We start from the raw sequence: 20,875 nt of genomic DNA on the forward strand, positions 1-20,875 counted from the left end.
TTTCTCCGCCATTAGATTAATTCAGTGATTGAGACTATTACAGCAGAGAGTGCAGAAGGGAACACTGAATGAAGGGATCTGAATCTGATAGATAGGGAGGATATAGGGATTTAGATCCTCTCCTTCACTTTTTGTTTCCATTTCTCTCCTCACGCTCTATCTCTCTCTTAATCCCACCCTATCTCTTCGTTAAAAAATAATAAAACAATCGAGAGAGTAAGATTCAGGGAGAGATAGAGAGTAGATATAGATGTAGAGAAAAGTAAAGGAGAGTTCAATTTCAGGATATAGATGGTCCTCTCCTACCACCTCTCCATCTTTCTCATCACCTCTCTTACTCCATCTTTCATGCATTTTCACTCTACTCGTACCCTCATTATTGCTGCTGCAGGGTCTGCACAACAACAAAGGATCCAGATTCCTTTCTTATATACGGTGTTGTTAAATAACAGCCATAGCGGCGCTGTACTGCTATTGTTCTACGATATGCTATTTAGTAAAAATGTGTCAAATAGCAGTTAAATTGGTGCTGTATACAATTGTGTAGCGGAATATTCACAATCAGCTATTTTTCGCTATCTGCAATTGACAACATTGCTGCTTATATACTATACGACATTACGACCCCACTATGATAACATTGGATTAATCATTTTATAATCAATCACCTCACGATGCACCCAATAGTCAAATAATATGACTCAATAAGCCAAAACAAGTCTCATTCGAGCAGCAATTTCATTCTTCTTCGACTGTTATTATTATTCAACAAAAAACAAAATAAACTGATTCAAACGGGTTTAATCATCATGATACTCAAACATAATCCATATTGATATTCTATGCATCTCTTTTCCTTAGGTGGAAGATTTAACAGCTTTGACAGAAACTACTGCTTATGGCACTAAAAACAATTTTCTACAATTTCTAAAAAATTCGTCGTCGAAAGCAGAAATGCTACCTCAAAAAGAAAAGTTACAATACGGAATGGAAATTCAAAACTTGGATGATTCTTCAATCTCAAACTCATTGAGTGTCTCTTCCCTCTTCATCTTCCTCTTCAATTCATCCTCATATTTTCTCAGCCTTTCATTCATTTTCTCCTGCAAACAACGACACATTTCAAACACTAAAAAGGTAAAATCATTAATATGAAAAAGCAAAAGGGTTTCAGATTATTCAACTGAACCTTGTAACGAATCTCCATACGGTGCATAACATAGAAACCGAGGATGCCTCCGATGATTGTGCCAGACATGATTCGAATGTAGCCCCATCTCTGAGAAGGCACCGTCATCGATTCAACCCTGCCACGGCGGCGGAAAAGGTTGTCCGGTGAAAGTTGACGGAAAAGGTATTGAAGAGAGGAGTGCAAACTACTAATCAGGGTGGTTTGAGAACTATATATACGATTATAGGTTTCAGTTTTATTGTTTCTAGGATAATTTATTTTACCACTCTACTAATCCTTCAAGCGCACCTAATTTTGTGATTTTGTGTTGGGTTAAATATGTTTTTAGTTCATAGTTTTTAAGTTGTGTTTCTATATAATTTTAATGATAGATTTAGGCTATGTGATCTAAAATAGTTACACTTTGACCATTTTTATTCTACAAAATGGTTCTATTTACTTTGATAATTTTAACGATAATTCTAGAATATTTTTTTGGAAATACTACTGAGATTGTTAACTCGAATCATTTGTCAAAAAAAAAAAAAAACTCAGGAAGAATCCTATTTATTTCCTATTTTAGAAGTCCTTCAAATTCATGACCTTAAAAAGTTTGAGTCATCCGATGCTTGTGTTTTTCGTCCCTAATTTCAAGTCACAAATTATTTTTCATCATTTCCTCCATTATATGATTTTCAATAACAATAGCAAATTCTAACTTCCTTGCTTCATCTTGAACCCCGCATCAACAACTTGGCATGTGTAGTAAGTAAACTTTATTTTAGTAGTAAAATGTATTTGGTGATCAATATAATGATTAACTGAAGGTGCAAACTCCGCCTTAACATTGTTGGAAGAATTACTAACTAGAGACGGAGTGGGGGAATCTTGGCTTTGACATTGTCGATATCATCATAAACTTTAGGTGCAATGTGTGTGTATAGGTTTTGGATTATATAATCTAAAGGCAAGATAACACGCTTCTGATTATATAATTCGAACTAAGATTTTACAAATAAATAAATAAAATGATTTGTCAGATGAAGGGTTCAAAGTAATCATTTGAGATTTTAGAATCTAACAACGCTTCAAATTATAAAACCTAAAAGATGGTATAAATGACAAAATAGAAAACGCGGGAAAGTTTGGAGGTGTGAAAAAACAAATTCTTACAAACAAATGTTTGTGTTTTGGTTAGTGAATTGGCTTCATTGGCTAGTTTCTAGTTTCTTTGTTTTGGAGTTTGTAGCCCATTCTTGTTCAAAAATAAAATAAAATTATGTTAACAAATTATCATAAAATATAATCATAATTTGCCTCTCCTTCCCACAACCAAACTGACATATGATTCACGTAAAGTTTTGATTATTTAATCATAGATCATATTAAGTTGTATTTTAAAGACACATGTTAAAGATGTCATAATTTTGATCATTTAATCATAGATCATATTAAGTTGTATTTTAAAGACACATGTTAAAGATGTCATAAATTAGGGCTGGAAATGAGTCGAGTCGAGTCGAAATCGTCTGAGCTCGACTCGATAAGAATTGGTTTGGTTCGTAACTCGGTTCGAGCTTGATACGAATCTTTTGTTAAGCTCGAATTCGGTTCGTTTAAAGTTCACGAACAGTTCGGCTCGACTCGTTAGGTTCACGAACCTTTTTACTTAAAATATATTTTTTAAAATTTTGAGCTTTTAATTTTTTTAAAAGGTACATATTAAAATAAATAAAAGTCATAACACACAAATTTGTGCAGAATACAAAAACAACAATAGCGCTTACTGTTGAGTGTTAGTACAATGAAGCTCCATTGCACACTTCCCTCTTTTTATATAGCTAACCTCATCTGTATTGATTTAAACCCACCGATGCGGGACATTTTAACTTATGTAGAAGCTTAGACTATTTTTTTTTGTGACAACTTGTGTACCCATCTGACGTGGCAGGGTATTTGTACCCATATGGACTTTTTAAATCGGTTAACAGGTTAAATTCTATCATATAAGACTTTTTTAAGCTGGTTGAGCAAAAAAGCAATTTTAAAAAGTTTTTGCCTTTTTTGAAAATAAAATATTTTTATTTTTATTTTTATTTTCATGTTTTATCCCTTAGGATTGTATGACTGGCTCTGATACCAGGTTGGGCGCAGTGTCGCCAGCGGAATTTTGTCGAACTTGGTCTAACATTTGTTTGATTTTAATTAACCCTTGAAATGGTTTTAAGAGCGTTTTTGCTCTTTCTCTTTGTGTAACAGAAATATTTTCTGTTTCTTCTAATTCTTCTATCATTTCTTTTACATAGGAAATTTGTAAAATCATTAAATCACGAATTCCCCAAAGCGTATTTTTCATTTCTATTCTTAAGAAATTTTCTTCTATTTTGTTAACTAATTTTTCTAGTTTTGTTTTGAATAAACTTAATTCATTTTTTATTGTTATTCCTGGCATTATAATTTTCTATTAATGCCTAAAAGTTCAGTTTTTATTTCTGATAAAGTCTTGTTAAGTCTTTTCTTTTCATTACTATCTAATGAAGTTCTTGCTGGTAGAAACTTTGATTCACTAGTACCTTCTTCTTGTCCTAGAAGAGGTGTTCTTTCTATTGTCATAATAGATTTTGACCTTTTTAATGGTTTTAGAATTGGTGATTCTAATTTTATTAGTGGAGCAAATAGTTCATCTATTTGTATCTTTTCCCTTCCACTAAACTCTATACTATAATGAGAGTTACTTAATGCATAGTTCATCTTATAGCTTATACTAAAAGAATGATTTCCTGGTCTCATAAGACCTTGATCTTTGAGTTTATAATGAATTACTAAAGATCTGTTTAGATCTATATCATTTAGACTCAAGCCTATTTGTAGATTTATGTCGAATTTTATTTTTCCATATTTTAAATTTCCTTCACCTTGAGCTATTAGTGAATGTTTATTATTCATTCTAGCATCTTCTATAAGAAGTTCTAGTTCTGAATCTATTCCTTTCATAAAAGTACTTTTTATGATTATTTGGATAGTTGATATATGAATATATCCTATCTTTTGTCTTTTTTCTAATGATAGATGTTTTAATCTATTGTTAATTTCATCTTTATCTATTATGGATATTACAACAAATCCATCTGTTGATTCCATTGGTATAGCAACTTCTCCTACCATCATTCCATATTTTAGAATGTTTTCTCTTGATAATTTTTCTTTTATTAAAGAAAAAATACTTTTTTGTTTGAAGTTTTCTTCTGGTTTTAAGGTAAAATCTACCTTTTCTATATGATCTACTAATACATTTGCTATAAAGCCAGATGAATTTTCTTTTATCATGCTAAATTCCATTATAAATTTCTGAGGATTGTAAAATATAGAATCGTACCTGAATTTGGCTGGATGATTCTGATCTTTCGATCTTTTGAACTTTGAAATAATCTTTCGATTATTGATGGTTGAAGCTTTAAAATCTTTTGATTTGGTTATGACAACTCTAAATCCTGCAAAGTCCTTTCCCAAAAAACGTTTTTCAAACTATATGTTACTTACTTCATTGATTTAAGTTGTAATTTACAAGTGAGCATCGAGGCTCTTATTTATAGGCAGATGAGACTCACAAGTTGGTCACATGTCTCAATCTTGCCAGCTAAAAAGAAAAGCAATTACAGCACGCAAAGGAAAAAAGAAAACGCATTACCACCTAAAGTGATAAGATTCTTATCTCTAAGTGGACCCCATCTGACTCAGATGATAAGATTCCACTACTACATCATGATATCTACATGACGCGTGTCTAGGCTTTTTCTTTTGCCTTATCTCCAATTGTTGGAATTGTCGATATTTTGTCTTCTTCTGCCGACACTTTGTCTTTTGCACACCATTTACAGATATGCCCTTTGTATTTTGAGAAGTATTGACAACACTCCTGCTGAACTTCATTTGGGATCCGGTAGAGACCATTTTCGAATCCTGAAAATAAATCTTCAAAGTGAAGTGTTTGTCTAAGGTGTTCTTCTGAAACCTTCTTCTTTGAATCACAGATCATGAAACAAAAATCTGAGACATATAAAACTTTGTAATTAATAATGGATGAGCCATATTTAATTAACTGATCATAAAAATACTGCATTTGTTGGACAAATGAAATTAAAGTCCATCCAACATTTGTTGTATTTGGTTCTAGATAGGTTTTATTTGAGATTCCTATCTTTATAATTGTTCGTGGTCTTACAGCCATCTGATTGTTTTCTTCGAACCATGGATATGTTTGTTCGAATTGGAGGAATATTTCTCTTCCTTTAGCAAGAAAATCATTAAACCTCTTTGCTGTGTCACCAATTTCTTTTGGAAGATCAGCAAGTTCCTGGAACCTACGACCTTCTTTTTCCTCAAGATATACAGTCCTGAGCATTCCATAGTCATAAAATTCTTTGAGCAATTCCTTGGGTATACCTGGAACTGTATTAGCTTTCACCCCATACTTGGTGTTGACCGGGTAAAAACATTCAAGTGCTAGCTCTTCGCTGAAGTTTACTAGCCATCTCCATTTTCCCATGAAGTCATCCAGGGTTTTTGGCTTATTTTTCTCTTTCTGGAGATTTATGATAGATCCCACTGAGACCTTTTTTTTTTTTTTTTTTTTCCATTTTTGATGGTTGACCAATGTCTTTTGCAATGGCTATTTCTTTGTAAGAAGCTTTGTAAGCCTTTTTTGCTTCTTCCAGGGTTGGATAAGCTTTGTGTCTGACGTTTTTGCCATTGATATGAAGGCTTGCAATCGCCCAATTGGTGTAGATACCCTTCATTAGACCGTCAAAGATTACATACACCTTATTTCCTAGTTGTTTGTTGACTGGGTCGACAACGTTTGGTTGGTCTAAACCATTTTTTAGCTCTTCATTTTCTTCTTCGACTTTGTATGCCCATGACTTCCTTGTATCTTCTTCTGGCATAGAACATGCTGAAGATGTTGATGAAAAACTTTGTTGTTCATTCAAAGTCTTTTTTGTTGGTTCTTCGCCTGTTGTTATCGTTGTTGTTGGTGTTTCAACATTTACGAACTTAGTTAGTTCTTCAATCATTTTAATCATCTCCCCCCTCTCTAAAGAGAGCTGATTTATCTTTTGTTGATGAAGCTGGATCTGTTCATCTTTTTGCTTTAGGCTATTTTGAAGCACTTTTAGAGCTTGCTCCATTCTCTTGTCAATGTATCTGCAAAACAATTGTTTTCTGATTTTATTAGTTGAATATAAGGATAGAATTGTTGGATGCGCATTTGCCATCGAACAAGTCTTCCTTGTTTATGATCAACCTTTAAATTGTAGCGCCAAAATCCGCTAACATAAGTTGAATCAGTTCTTAATAAAAATCTTGATGGAATTAAATCCATTTTCCATTTTTCTAAAACTTTTAAACAAGAAAGGGTTTCTTTCTCGTTTATGTGATATCTTGTTTCAGCATCTTTAAATGATCCTGAAATATATCTACAAAGTAGAAGTTCTTTATCCTTAAATCGGATGTTGTTACTTGAATAATCAAGCCTTGAATCAGTTGATACTGATTTTATATCTGATCGCCCTTTAGGGATATCTGATTTTAACTGATGGGTTTCGCCATCAATGATATAGGATTGTTGTGGGGTTGTGCCCTCAACATATCCATTGAGATCTAGTCCCAATTTTTGTTTACCATTAGGTAGAGCTCGTAAAACTCCTCCCCAAGTAAACTGACCTGCATCCACTTCTACAACCAAAAAATCATTTTCTGTTGAGTTGTATAGTTGTGGTAAAACTTTTAATTTTTCTTTTATTGATTTTACAGCCTCAGTATCTTCTGGTGTCCATTTCCATGGTACCTTTTAAGATATCTTTTTCTGTAAAATCCTTCTGTCATCTGCTAGACCTTTGAAAAATCCTTCATTAGCAATGTAATTTAGACATCCCAAAAATCTTTGGATTTGTTTCCTGTCAACAAGTTGATCTGGAAAAAGTTGAAGTTTTTCTTTTACATGTGGTGATAAATCAAGTTTTCCTTCTTCTCTTATTATAAGACCAAGAAATTCGATTTCTTGTTTTAAAAGTATCGATTTCTTTTCTGATAAAATAATACCTTTGCTTTTAATTCTGTTTAAGACAGTTATAACATCCTTAATATGTTGTTCTTTACTCCCTTTAGTAAAAATTAAAATGTCATCAATATAGACAAAACAAATATGATCAAGACCCTTAAGGGTGTTGTCCATAAATTCTGATATATTGATGGTGCTTGTTTTAAACCAAATGGTAAAACGTTCCATTCAAAATGTCCTTCTGGACAAGTAAAAGCTGTTAAAGGCTTAGTTTCTTCTGAAAGCCTTAATTGCCAATATCCAGATTTTGCATCTAGAGATGAAAACCAATTACAACCTTTAATTTTTTCGAAAACATAATCTTTTCGAGGTAGTTTATAAGAATCTCCAATGGTTGCTTCGTTAAGTTTCTTGTAATTTATTACCATTCTTGCCTTGCCTCTTTTTATCTCACTATGATTCCTGACATAAAAAGCTGGGGCTGAATGTGGACTAATTGAAGGTGTTATTAAACCTTTTTCTAATAGTTCTGTAATTTCTTTTTTAAATTCCTCTTTATTTTCTGGGGAATATGGCATTTTGTATAAAACTTTAACCTCTTTCTTTGGGTCTTTAAGCTTTATGGTTATTAAGTCCTGTATTTTATTTTTTGTAGAATCCAAAGGATTATCAGAACATACTTGTTTTAAATTTTGTTCTAGATTTTGTTCTACCGTTAAGTAAAATCTTCTTTTTTCCCAAATGCTTCTTAATACATTTAGTTTTCCTGAAATTGCCTTTAAAATTTCATTTTTGGTTATTATTTTTGTGGTAATAACTTCTTTTTCTTCTGGATTATTGACATTAAACCATGTCAATGATATTGTGTCAATTTTTTGAACGAATGGATTATATAACTTTAAAAAGTTATTTCCAATTATTAGATCTAATCCTGAATCATGATTATATATTGATTTAACATAAACTTTTATGTTCAATTTTAATAAATACATTTTTCAAAACATACCAAATTTTGTGTTTTGTTTTATCAGCAATGATAAACTCTTTTGGTTTTTTGAGTTTTATCCATTGTTTTGAAATGGATGTTCTTCCAAAACATAGAGTTGCACCAGTATCGATGTAACCTATTGAAAAACTAACAGAAAATAGGAAAAGAGAGAAAAGAGAGTAAAAGTTGATATTATTCAGTTGTAATGAATTGTTACAAGGTGTTTGATATTTATACACATAGGCTTGCAAGACTAGACTAGCTTATTGTGCACTGCATACATCATATAACTGCTACACTTGTAACTAACTCATAAAACTGTTACAGCTGTCTTCTCCTTCTAGGGTTTTGGTTTCTTGCGGTACAAGTAAAGCTGGTGTAGTGTGTTCCTCTTCTTTATCATTCAATATCTTGCATTCTAAGCTTTCCATGTTGTGCTTCAATAGCCTCCCACAAGCTGGAGGAAGATAAACGTTTATCAAACCCAGCTTGTGTTTTATCTTGGTTTTTCGGGTGTCAAACATTGATTAAGTTTGAACCTTTTTTAACCTTTGATATCTCATTTTTTCTTGGGAAGGGAAAAATAAGAAAAACCCTTGAGAATCGAGGTCCGGGAGTCGTTTTCGCTACGGGAAGGTGTTAGGCACCCATAACGACTATAATATCCTATAGGAACCGTCTTTACTTTCTACGCGCGCGCTTTATTTTTAAATGCTATTTGAAAGTGTTATTTACACCTAAAGGTTTACTAAGTGAAGAATTGGAGGGAGGAGAATGTGTTTGAATTTTTGTTTTATTTGAATTGAAGGAATATTGGTTCCTTGCCTACGTACCCTTTTAAGGGATCAAATCCACCGTAGTTCTCTTCCAAAAATGTTTTTTTGTTTTTGTTGGTTGATTTTAATTTGGAAAAAGGGATTTTGAAGAATAAGAGAGAGAGGCCTCAAGGGCATAAGATTGGAAAAGAGTGAGGTGGAATTAGTTATTTTGCAAAAATGAAGTCTAAGTATGATTAAAATTCATTAAGATTTTTGTTTAAGAAAATAAAGGGAAAATTCAATGGGATTTTGATCCCAAGGTTTATTTGGAAAATTATTTGAGTGATGTTGTTCATATTTTTTGGAAAAAAGGATTCTTTGTCTAAGTTTCAAAGTTCCTAAACATACATCTAAACATACACTCCCTAAACATACATCTAAGGCATGCATACCCTAAACATACATCTAAAATATCCATGTGATGTGTGTGCATGTGTCGGTGCTTGTGTCGGTGTACATCATTAGAGTCCATTGTCCCTTACATATGCCCTAGTTTACATTCTATGGTCTTGCAAGAAATTAAAAGCATAAGGTAAAGTACAAAAATCCCTAAGTTTTTACATGCTAAGTCTTGGCATGAAAATTAAAGTGCAAGAAATAAACTACAACTAAAGGATGAAATATGCTTATGGAATGTATGAAACATGAGATGAAAATGTTAGTAGCATAAGGTATCAAAGTGAAATATAGGCAAGTAAAAAAAAATGCATAACAAAGTAACAAAATTAACAACAAAGGAAAGCATCAAAACTTAACAAAAAGAAGCAAAATACATCTAAGAATGTATCACAAAAACAAAGCAAATACATGACCCATAATCCTCATATCTCAATTAATTTTCAAAGATTTCATTTCAGTTTTAACAATGAGGATTAGAGAGAAGTATCAAACTAAGCAATTATGAAACATTTTTAGACCTATTTTACACTTTAATTCCACATAGAACTATCTACATAACTTGTAACACAAGTAAGTCACAAATCATCACACCAAACAGTAAAATAACCACTAATTCAGAGGCATATATACCATGGAATCACACACCAAGTAGCACCATCATATGTCCAAGTATTTGAATCAAGAACATAACAAAAGTTCCCAAAATTTAACAAAACAAGTGAAAATACTAATGAGAAACATCACATATATTTTTTAACAGTTTTCAATATGTAAAACAAACACAAGAATATCAAGAAATACATTAAAAACACATAGGAAACTTTCTAGAATTTTATCAAAGTTTTTTTTAGGTAAGCAGTGGTGTAACAATCGAAACATAGTGTATGAAGCAGTAAAAAACAAAGAAAATAGGAAATCTGCAGAAAAGCAAGCCCAGGCCCACACATATGCTGGATTTGGATCACAGGAAGCTACACAAGCCGTCAGATCGATCCAAATGGATCAAGCCTAGATCTGACGGTGAGGATTGAAGGAAAGATGAGCCAAAGGTGAACCAGTCTGGTTCACATGAACCGGTCCGGTTCACACTCTATATATATGTTGGAAACCGGTTTATTTCATTCCACACTTCCCTTTCTCTCTCTCTAAGCTCTCTCCTAGTGAGAGAAGCTCTGCAACTCTCTTCTTCTCCGATCATCTTCTCCGGCGAACACAACGACGGCAGGTACGGTGGTTCGCCGGCGGCGCCGCCGTACCTGGAGGCTTTTCTGAATTTTTTTACATCGTTGTGTTCGTCGTCTTCTGCTCTCTTAGAATATGTGGCTCTTTTTCTCAAAATCTTTCGGATGAGGCCTAGATCTAAACTTTTTGAATTGACGAAAACTTATGAAAAAGTACAAAGGAAGAAGAAGAGAGAGTTACCTCGATTTTAATCGGAGAATAGGAACAAGAACTACACTGGAAAGTTCGAAGATCTTCTTTGAATCACTGAGTTTCCTTGGATCTCTTTTTTTTACCGAAAATAAATCGGTAAAAATCCTCTTCTTCTTCTCTTGCTGCTTCGCCTCTGTGAATATGTTCGAATCGGTACCGTTTCAACTCGTTCTCTCTTCTTCTCTTCCTTCTGTGATCGCTTCGAATTTGTCACCTACGTGACGAATTGGAGCTTGAATTGCAGAAGAGACGGTTCAGGGATGAAGATTCTGCGAAGAATCACTGAGAACCGTCAAGAACTTGCTTGATTTTAGCTTCGAATTTGATTCTGGAAACTTAGGGTTTGTGATTGTTTCTTTCGTTCTTGATGAAATTGCTGCTTCTAATGATCTTGTGGTGCTTAATTCTATATGAATTGATGAGTTTTGGATGTGGATTCGATGATTTTTGTTGGAATTGTGGATGAAGAAAACGGTTAGGGTTTGAAGCTTGCTTCAACCTTCATCGTGTTCTTGAGTTTTTTTGGGTTTTGATTTGTTTGATTCTAGAGAGAGAATGGAAAGGTGTTTATTGAGTTGGCACTGAATGAATGGTCCTCCTTCTGTTCTGGGCTTAGGTGGCCTTTTATAGGCTGCCAAGTGGCCTCTGGACCAATAGCTTGCTGACATGTGGCGTGGACTGATGACTTGGACAAAAGGGACCTTTCTGCAATTGTTAGAAACAAGGATTGGACTGCAAAGGACTAAAATGCAATAATAGAAAGAAACAGACCTAAAAAAGGAAAATAACAAAAGGACTAAAATGAAAATAAAAGAAAAATGGGGACTAAAATGAAAATAATAGGAAAAATAGGGACTAAAATGCAAATAAAAAATAAAATTGGGTAAAAAATGTAAATTGAAAACAACGTAAAGTGAAACCAATAAAAAACACAAAAAGGACTAAAATGAACCAACTACATAAATGAGGTACTTTAAAGTAACCTCTCTCTGTCAAAATTTCATGTGAAATGACCAAAATGCCCCTAGGGACTAAACTGACTCAAAATGACTCAGATGCAATTTTTTGAAATGGATTTTATCATGGAATTGAAGCAAAGATTTATTCAAACCAATTAAAAAGACTCAGAGACAATTTTCAGGGATTAAAATGAATTTGAATGCATGAAATGACTAAAATACCCTTTTTATGAATTTTGCGAATAACATTGAAATAAAATGCAGAGAACTATGCAATTGATCAGAGACAGATTCAAAATGACTTGCAATGCAAGAAAGACACTTTGGATGGTTTAAAATGCAAGAAATTATGGACAAAGTCACAATTGAAAAGATTTTTGAAGCAAAATTGGAAGATAAAGCAGAGTAAAATATTAGTGTAAAACAATAGCAAATTGACAATCTTCAATAATGATAGACACATTAAAGATGGAAAAACATTTTGAGCAAGTATTTTTAGGTCCAAAATTAGGGTATAACAGCTTGGATACAAATGAAATGAACTTAGGTGGTGGCAAGGGTTTAGTTAGAAAATCTGCAAGTTGTTCATCAGTAGAAATTGGAAGCAGTCTCAATACTCCTTTCTGCACCTTTTCCCTTACCAAGTGGCAGTCTATTTCTAAATGTTTTGTTCTCTCATGGAAAACTGGATTGGAAGCTATATGTATAGCACTCTGGCTATCACAATATAAAACTGGTTGTCTGACACATTTAGTCTGCAAATCCTTTAGAAGGTATAGCAACCACTGAAGTTCACAAGTTGCAGTGGAGAGAGCCCTATACTCAGCTTCTGAGGAAGATCTAGAAACAGTTTGTTGCTTCTTTGCGCGCCAAGATATCAAAGATGAACCCAGAAAGAAAACAAAACCAGTGGTGGATCTCCTTGTGTCACTACATCCTGTCCAGTCTGCATCTACATAACCAAGAAGTTGTAACTCTGACTTTCTAGGAAAAAACAATCCAAGACTAGGATTTTGCTTCAAATATCTGATAACCCTACATGCTGCTTTGTAGTGTAATGTGGTGGGAGCATGTAAAAACTGACTGAGTTGTTGAGTTGCTAATGTAATATCTGGTCTGGTGGTGTTAAGGTAAAGTAGTTTGCCTATGAGCCTCCTGTAACAAGACACATCAGCAAAGGGTTTGCTATTGTCTTGATACAATTTTGTGGAAGTGTCCAAAGGAGTGTTAGCAGGTTTGGAACCAAGTAATCCAGAAGAGGCCAATAAATCTAAACAATACTTCCTTTGTGATATGGAGATCCCTTCTTTGGAATGAGCTACTTCCAATCCTAAGAAATACTTCAGAACAGCTAAATCCTTAATCTTAAATTGTGCATCTAAGATGGATTTGATTCTAGCAAATTCAGTAAGAGAAGAACCTGCTAAGATAATGTCATCAACATATACTAATAAAGCAGTAAAATCACCATCTTGTTGATGTGTAAAAAGAGAGTAATCTGAAGCTGATTGTGCATAACCTTCTGCAAGTAATAAGGAAGTTAACTTCTCATACCACTTCCTGCTAGCCTGCTTGAGGCCATACAAACTCTTTTGTAGCTTGCAAACTGTGTTGGGGGCACTTGTAACTCCATCAGGTATATGCATATAAACATTCTCTTCTAAATCTCCATGTAAAAAGGCATTATTCACATCCAACTGATGGAGATTCCAATTATGGATGGAAGCAATAGCAAGTAAAGTTCTCACAGTGGTAAGTTTAGCTACTGGAGAGAAGGTATCAAAAAAATCAACACCTTCAACCTGATTATAACCCTTAGCCACCAATCTGGCCTTATATCTTTCAATAGTGCCATCAGCTTTATGCTTGATCTTATAGACCCATTTGCTTCCAATTGGCTTAATATTAGGTGGAAGGTCAACAATTGTCCAAGTACCATTCTTAGCCAATGCATCTAACTCAGAATCCATTGCTTTTAACCAATGCTCAGACTGACAAGCCTCCTTGTAGGTTTTTGGATCAGTACAATTGGTGACAGACATAGAAAAAGACTTATGGGAAGGTGATAAGTGTGCAAGTGAATGATATGATGCAATAGGGTAAGGAGTACCTGAAGAGAGTGGTGATGATGTAGAAGAGGAAGAATTACACACATAATCTTTCAAATAAGATGGAGGTTGTTTTGTTTTAACAGGTCTGGTAGTGATGGAAGAGTCAACATTATCACAAGGAATGGGTGATGATGGTGGAGATGTGGGGAGTGAAATAGGAGAATCAGTGACATCATAAGAAGAAGGAGAATCAGATGATGGAGAGTTATTTGAGTAGTATTGCCAGGTAGCAGGTGATGAGAGTGGTTGATAAAGAAAAATGGTTTCATGATGAGTAACATTTCTAGAAATGAAAATTTCCTTATTGTTCATATCTAGCAAAACTACTCCTTTCATGCCAGGCTTATACCCCAAGAAAACACATTTTCTTGCTCTAGGAGCAAGTTTTGTTCTATGTGCTTGTAAACTAGAGGAAAATACCAGAGAACCAAACACTTTGAGAGCATGTAAATCAGGCAACTGTTTATATAAAAGAAAATAAGGAGTATTATTGTCAATAACAGGACTGGTAACCCTATTCATGATGTAAACAGCTTGAATAGCAACATAGGACCAATATTGTTTTGGAAGATTTGACTGAAAAAGGAGAGCTCTAACAATGTTCAATATATGTTGATGCTTTCTCTCAACCCTAGCATTTTGTTGGGGAGTTTCAACACAACTAGTTTGGTGTAAAATTCCTTTTGAATTATAAAAACTTGGCATAGAGAATTCTGGGCCATTATCACTTCTGATGATTTTAACTTTGCATGAAAACTGATTTTCTACTAAAGTAATGAAATTGATAACATGTTGTCTAGTTTCAGCTTTAGACTTCATGAGAATTAACCAAGTAAATCTACTGAAATCATCAACAACAGTTAAGAAATAAGAATGACCATGAATGGATTTAACAGAAATAGGGCCCCAAATATCAAAATGTATTAGCTCAAAAGGCTTGTTTGCTTTATTACAAGTGGGTGCAAAAGGAAGTTTCCTTTGTTTAGCAAAATGACATACATCACAAGTAGCTTTGCTATCTACATGAACAAAGGGAAATTGAGAATGTAAAGTATTCATCCTAGAAAAAGAAAGATGACCAAGTCTAAAGTGCCAAAGGGCTTTGTCTGGTAAAGGGGAAGAAGTTGTATTGGCTTTACTTGCATGGCAAGCCACCTTATTTGGAAGAGTTAAGTAGTATAATTCTTCTCTTCTTTCACCAGAACCAATCATCTTTTTCTTTCGTCGTCCTTTTTGTTTATTGCAACCATAGTTTCCTACTCTTTCCTGTAGCTGATTGCAACAAAGTTTTATTTGAGCTTCTTTTAATGCAGTTTTTTCTATACACTGTTCAGTTATCCACTGTCTTAGTGTTGTTATTCTTGCTCCTAAGGTTTTTTCCAAACCCATTTCATTATTTGTTTTTTCTTCGAATATTCTTTGCATTTTTATTCCCAGTCCTCTTGGGAGTTTATTATAGAATAGATTTAATAAATTATATTCTATTCTTTTTGTTGGATGAATACCATAGTAGTATTCTTCAAATTCACATATAAATGGATCTATTTGACACATATCACAAATTCTTAAATTAAAAATTTTATGAATTAATGTATTTTCTAATTCGTTCTTAGCATCGATACTTTCGTATCCTATGAATTCTGTTCTTAAGATCTGGTATATATAATCTACAGTTTCATTTCCCGTAGCTGGTAATTCTGAATCTGGATATTCATGTATGAATTTCATCGCATTTCCAAAAGTTTTGGTTTTAAGATAATTGAAGATATCTTTTGGGCTGAAGGCTTTTAGTTGGACATCTAATTGAACATTTACTTTATGTTTTCTATACCATTCTCTTAATTCTTTTCCTTTATCTGTAATACAATCAAGATTGAGAACATCATCTTCTTTTTGCGAATTTGCAATTGGAATATATTTTGATGGTATACTTTTATATTTTCTTTCATTTATTTTTTCTTGTATTACCATTTGTTCTTTAAATTTTTCTTGATCTTCTCTTTTTCGTTTTCCACCTGCTTCTGAGGTTTCTGGTTGATCTGTTTTTACTAACCCTATTTGTTGTTCCTCTTCATTACTAAAGGAACTTTCTGAATCAAAATCATAGACAAATTTATTTTCTTCGTCTGATTCTTCTATTGTTTTTTGTTTTACATTAATGTCTAATGACGCCATTAATGTTTGTAATTCACTAAGCTGGTTAGCTATTTCTTCTTCTGTCTCGTCCATTTTAATATTTAGGACCAAAGAATTGTATTTGTTGCGAGGTAGTTTTTTCTTTTACCTCTTCATCTTCTCCCCCTTAAACAGGAGTTGGAGATCTTCCAAAGTTATACTTTTGTCTCTTTTGGGTAAAAGACTTATTAGATCAATTAAATCATCTATTTTCATGCAGAGTTTTTCATCTAACCCTTTTTGATTATCTTCTAATCTGGATAATCTTTCGTTGAGTTTTTCTTTAAACTCTTTTTTGTCTATCCAATATTCTGTTGAAGTTTCTATAAAAGAAACTGTTTCTATAAAAGAAACTGTTCTCTCTAGTCGTTCTTGCAAAATAACTATTTTTTCATAAATATCTTGTATTTTTTCTCCTAATCCTTTATTAGCCATGTGTAAACTTTTGTACTTTGAGGCTTAAAAGATTTGCAAAATTTTCATACTCCCAGTATGTAAAATAATCATCTTCAATTATTAGAAACCAATATGCTGTTTCTTTTAACCACTTAATTTGGTTTCTTATCTCAATTATATTATTGTAATTAGGTTCTAATATGAATGGTTGTGGTATTATTTTTCCAAACGGATTTATTAATCCATCCATAATTTATCTGGCTAATTTTTCAAGTCCTTCTTTTAAAAGCTCATGTTATTCTACATATTCTTTAAACAGAAAATAATTAAAATCCTCTTTTAAATAATACAAAACTGTTTCTTTGCACCATTTAATTTGTGATTTTACTATTGTAATCTCTTGATAATTTGGATTTAGAATAAAAGGTTGACGAGTAATTTTTCCTTTTGGATTTTTAATATACCAACATTTTTTTTTATTTTTATTTTTAATTTGGACTTTCTAAGTCGGTTTTTCTGAAAACTGGTTTTAAAGGTTTTTGTCATTTTTTGTTAACAAACTTTTCACGTGGACCACTTATTATTTGACAAATAAGGATGGGTAATGGTACCCATTATAATGGCATGGGTAGGGAAGAATTTCCCCCTTTTTTTTTGACGTTAGAAGCTTAGACTATTGACAATGTATTTGCCGTTAACTTTCAATGTGAAACTTTTTTTCATCATTTTTTCTTATTAAATGAGACTACTCTTATTTTATTATTATTGTTAGTTGTTGGGCATATTTCCTTTTTGTGTTGGCGTGTAATTTATTATTTATTTAATTAGAAAAGACTTAAAATTATCATTCGAACTTACCACAGACCAACAAAATTAGTGCATATAAAAGAGACAAAATCCAATAAAATTCAACAATTAAAATTGAAAATATCCTCAAAATACTTTTTTCACTTCCCAACTATGATAGTTTAAATTTGACTCATTTATTTAACGAACTTAATTTTCAACTCAAGTTCAGCTCATTTGGTTCATGAACCAAGTTCAACTAGTTAATTGTCGAGTCGAATTCTGAACTATATTTGAGTTGGTTCGATTCATTGTTAACCCTATCATAAATTATAAATATTTATTATAAAATAATTTTCAATCTCTAGAATAATAAATTGACGCAATTTACCAAACAAAATTTCCATTTAAGTTACATGTTACTAGCATTTCCCTTTATATATTTCTTCTGATCCATTAATTAAAAGGATAACACACATTATTAATGAATGTATCTATAAAATGATTTAATTAAAGCAAAAAAAAATCTATAAAATGATTTTTTTTTGGTGGTGGTCGGGGTTTGAACCCCGGACGCAAAAAAAAAATCTATAAAATGATTTTTTTTTGGTGGTGGTCGGGGTTTGAACCCCGGACCTTACATATTTTTATTTTAATTTTATGCATTGTGCATACCAACTGAGCTAAGCTCAGAAGGACTTATAAAATGATTTAAGAGAGGGAGTAATGAATTAATTAAATTAAAGAAAAGTGAAAATTGAGTGACATACATAGATAGTGAGTGAGTCAAGAGCGAGCAGCATTAATGGTCCACACCACCAGTCCACCACCTTTAGATCTCATTTCATCTTAACCGCCCGATCAACAACAATCCTAACCAAGAACAAATCATCCATCTCTCTCATTTGCTTTCTTCTTCTTCTTCTCACCAACCTAAGCTAAGCTCAGGTACTTCTTCTTTCATCACCGATCTTCAATTTTACTTTACTCATTTCATTTTTCTATTATCCCTTTTTATCAATTTTCATTTTCAATAATCAATTTATCTTAGCTTTTCTTTCTGCTGTTACAATTATGTGTAAATCTTAGTGCTGTATGTGTCAATCTTTAAAGTTCAAGCCTTTTCTGTTTGCAGATTTCATTTCATGAGTTTTAAGATTCATTTATCTACTTTGATTTTGGATTTTTACTTCAAAATTTGGGGGAAGATTTTCGAATTCTCAAGTTATTTGGAGTAAAATCACCTCCCATTTTGTTGGTGTTGGGAAGATCTAGAAATTGAAAGGAAAAGGGGAAACATTATGGGGGAGGCTTGTGCAATTTGTGTTTTGTAACTCAAGATTGAATAACCATGGAAGCAAATGGAGTTGTACATGATAACGGTGTAGGAGCTGGGAAACCGATAACTAGGAGCCTAGTATCAATGACTCCTCTTCTTGTTGCTTGCCAAACAAGGCTGGAGACTTATTACTAATGAAAACTCTCTTATCTCCAGGGTTCTCAAAGCTAAATACCACCCAAAGTGCTCCTTCCTCCAAGCTAAGCCCTCCTCCAATATGAGTTACACCTGGAATAGCATCCTAAAGGCAAGACACCTTCTCTCTAAAGGTAGCTACTGGATGATTGGAAATGGTGAGTCCATCAACATATGGACTGATAAATGGCTCCCCAACCAGCATGGCCATAAAGTCTGGACCCCTAAACCTCAGGACACTACCCTCAATATGGTTAAGGACCTTATTGACTTTGAATCCAAATCTTGGAAGACTGACACTATACACTCCCTATTTCTCCCCTTTGAGGCTGACCAGATCATCCAAATCCCTCTCACACCCTACCCTCAACAAGATGAATTGGTTTGGGCTGGTACTAGTAATGGTCACTACTCTGTTAAATCTGGTTACTTAACCGCACAAGACTACTCTATGGCCAATAACCCAGAAGCCAGTTGCTCAACCAATATGGACTCTAACAAATGGGAAAAACTCTGGAAGCTTAAAATCCCCTCAAAATACTCTCACCTTATTTGGCGTATCCTTCATGAGGGACTCCCTGTCAAGCAGAAACTTTTTCAGAGAGGCATGATCACAGACCCTTTATGCCCTAGATGTTCAGAATCTACTGAAGACATTAGTCACGTGTTTATGGATTGTTATTGGGCAAAACAGACCTGGTTTGCATCAAACCTATCCATCAAATTTGATTCAACCAATACCACTTTCATAGATTGGATATCTAAGCAGCTCTCTACCATAGACAACGACACTATGGCAACAATAGCAGCTATAACTTACCAGATCTGGCAAGCTCGCAATTTACTCATTTTTCAAAACAAACACGTACCTGTTCTAGAAACACTCACCAAAGCTACAGCTCTCCTTCAAGAATTCACCGTCCAGAATGCGGTTCCTTCCCAAAGCTCTTCACCAAACGATCCTTGCATGCATAGCTGCAACACCAGCTGGAGTCCTCCTGCAAGGGGATTCCTCAAACTCAACGTGGATGCTCACTTGATCTGTGATGGCCGTTGGGGTGTGGGGTTGATCCTTCGTCGGGAGGATGGGGGCACGGTTGCAGTGGCTACAAGGGTTGTTCGAAGTTGCGGGGATGCAAAACTTGCGGAAGCACTAGGAATCTATGAAGCTCTTCTTTTCATCGCTCAACAGCAGGTGGACTCTGTGATAATCGAATCAGACTCTCAAGTCAACATTAACGCTCTTCTCTCATCAGATGGGGATAGATCTTACTGGGGGAAGATAATACGGTCTTGTATTCAGATGTGTGGCTGTAAGAATATTACCTTTAGTTGGACTAGGCGTAATGGGAATAAAGCTGCCCATGAAATTGCTCGTTGGGCTGCCTTTGAACCCGATAGGCCCTGGACCAATAGATTCCCTAGGCCCATTTTCATTCATATCCAAAATGATATGATATTGTAATCTTTTCTTCCTTTTTAATGTAAGTTTTAATTCAAAAAAAAAAAAAAATAGATTTGGCCTAAATTACTGAATTTCACTCACTTTGTGAACATAGCCGCGCCTTTCACTTTGGTTAATTTCTGAATTACTGTAATGCATTCTTTCTTCTTTATTTTTCTTTGTTAATTGTTTCTTTTCTAATTAATTAGTTCATTAAACTGATTAATGTTTTTGTTTGTTGTAGCTATGAGCCTATCACTTTCAAAAGGTTATCAAGTTCTTTTCTCCGGAACTACTTGATCAGTTAATTGGACATGGTAATTTATGATTCATGACTCAAATCATATTTTTCATTGCTTGAAACTCAGTTTTAAATAGAGATTTAATTCAGTACACGGTTATAAACCTCTCAAGGTCCGGTATGAGGTTAGGTTTTTTGGGTGCCAATTTCGGTGAACTTAGTTTGACTCCTTAAAAAAATAAAAACACTGCTAGTGCTAATCTTATTTGATTTCAGAATATTTAAGAACTGCTATTCATATTTATTTAATATTGAAGTTACACTACTTTGAGTTTCAACTTTCAAGGTTCTCTTTGTGTATGTACATATTTATATACACAAACACTAACCTATTTTGATTTTTGATTCATGTGTGTACCCT

The 20,875-nt window shown here is 33.6% G+C and overlaps 1 protein-coding gene across 1 annotated transcript; it reads right to left on the reverse strand.

The window, feature by feature from the left end:
- Window positions 1-786: 786 nt before the first annotated feature.
- LOC146952409 (uncharacterized) lies at window positions 787-1,457 on the reverse strand. The gene is made up of 2 exons (XM_085701603.1): window positions 1,190-1,457; window positions 787-1,103 (listed from the first exon to the last, which is right to left on the reverse strand). The coding sequence occupies exons 1-2, from the start codon at window positions 1,295-1,297 to the stop codon at window positions 996-998; spliced, it is 216 nt and encodes a 71-aa protein (XP_085557729.1). The 5' UTR covers window positions 1,298-1,457; the 3' UTR covers window positions 787-995.
- Between the last annotated feature and the right edge of the window lie 19,418 nt (window positions 1,458-20,875).

Source organism: Medicago sativa, chromosome 1 (genome assembly GCF_051527215.1).
Source record: "Medicago sativa cultivar Bolivia chromosome 1, Bolivia_mono, whole genome shotgun sequence".
In the NCBI taxonomy this organism is placed as follows: domain Eukaryota; kingdom Viridiplantae; phylum Streptophyta; class Magnoliopsida; order Fabales; family Fabaceae; genus Medicago; species Medicago sativa.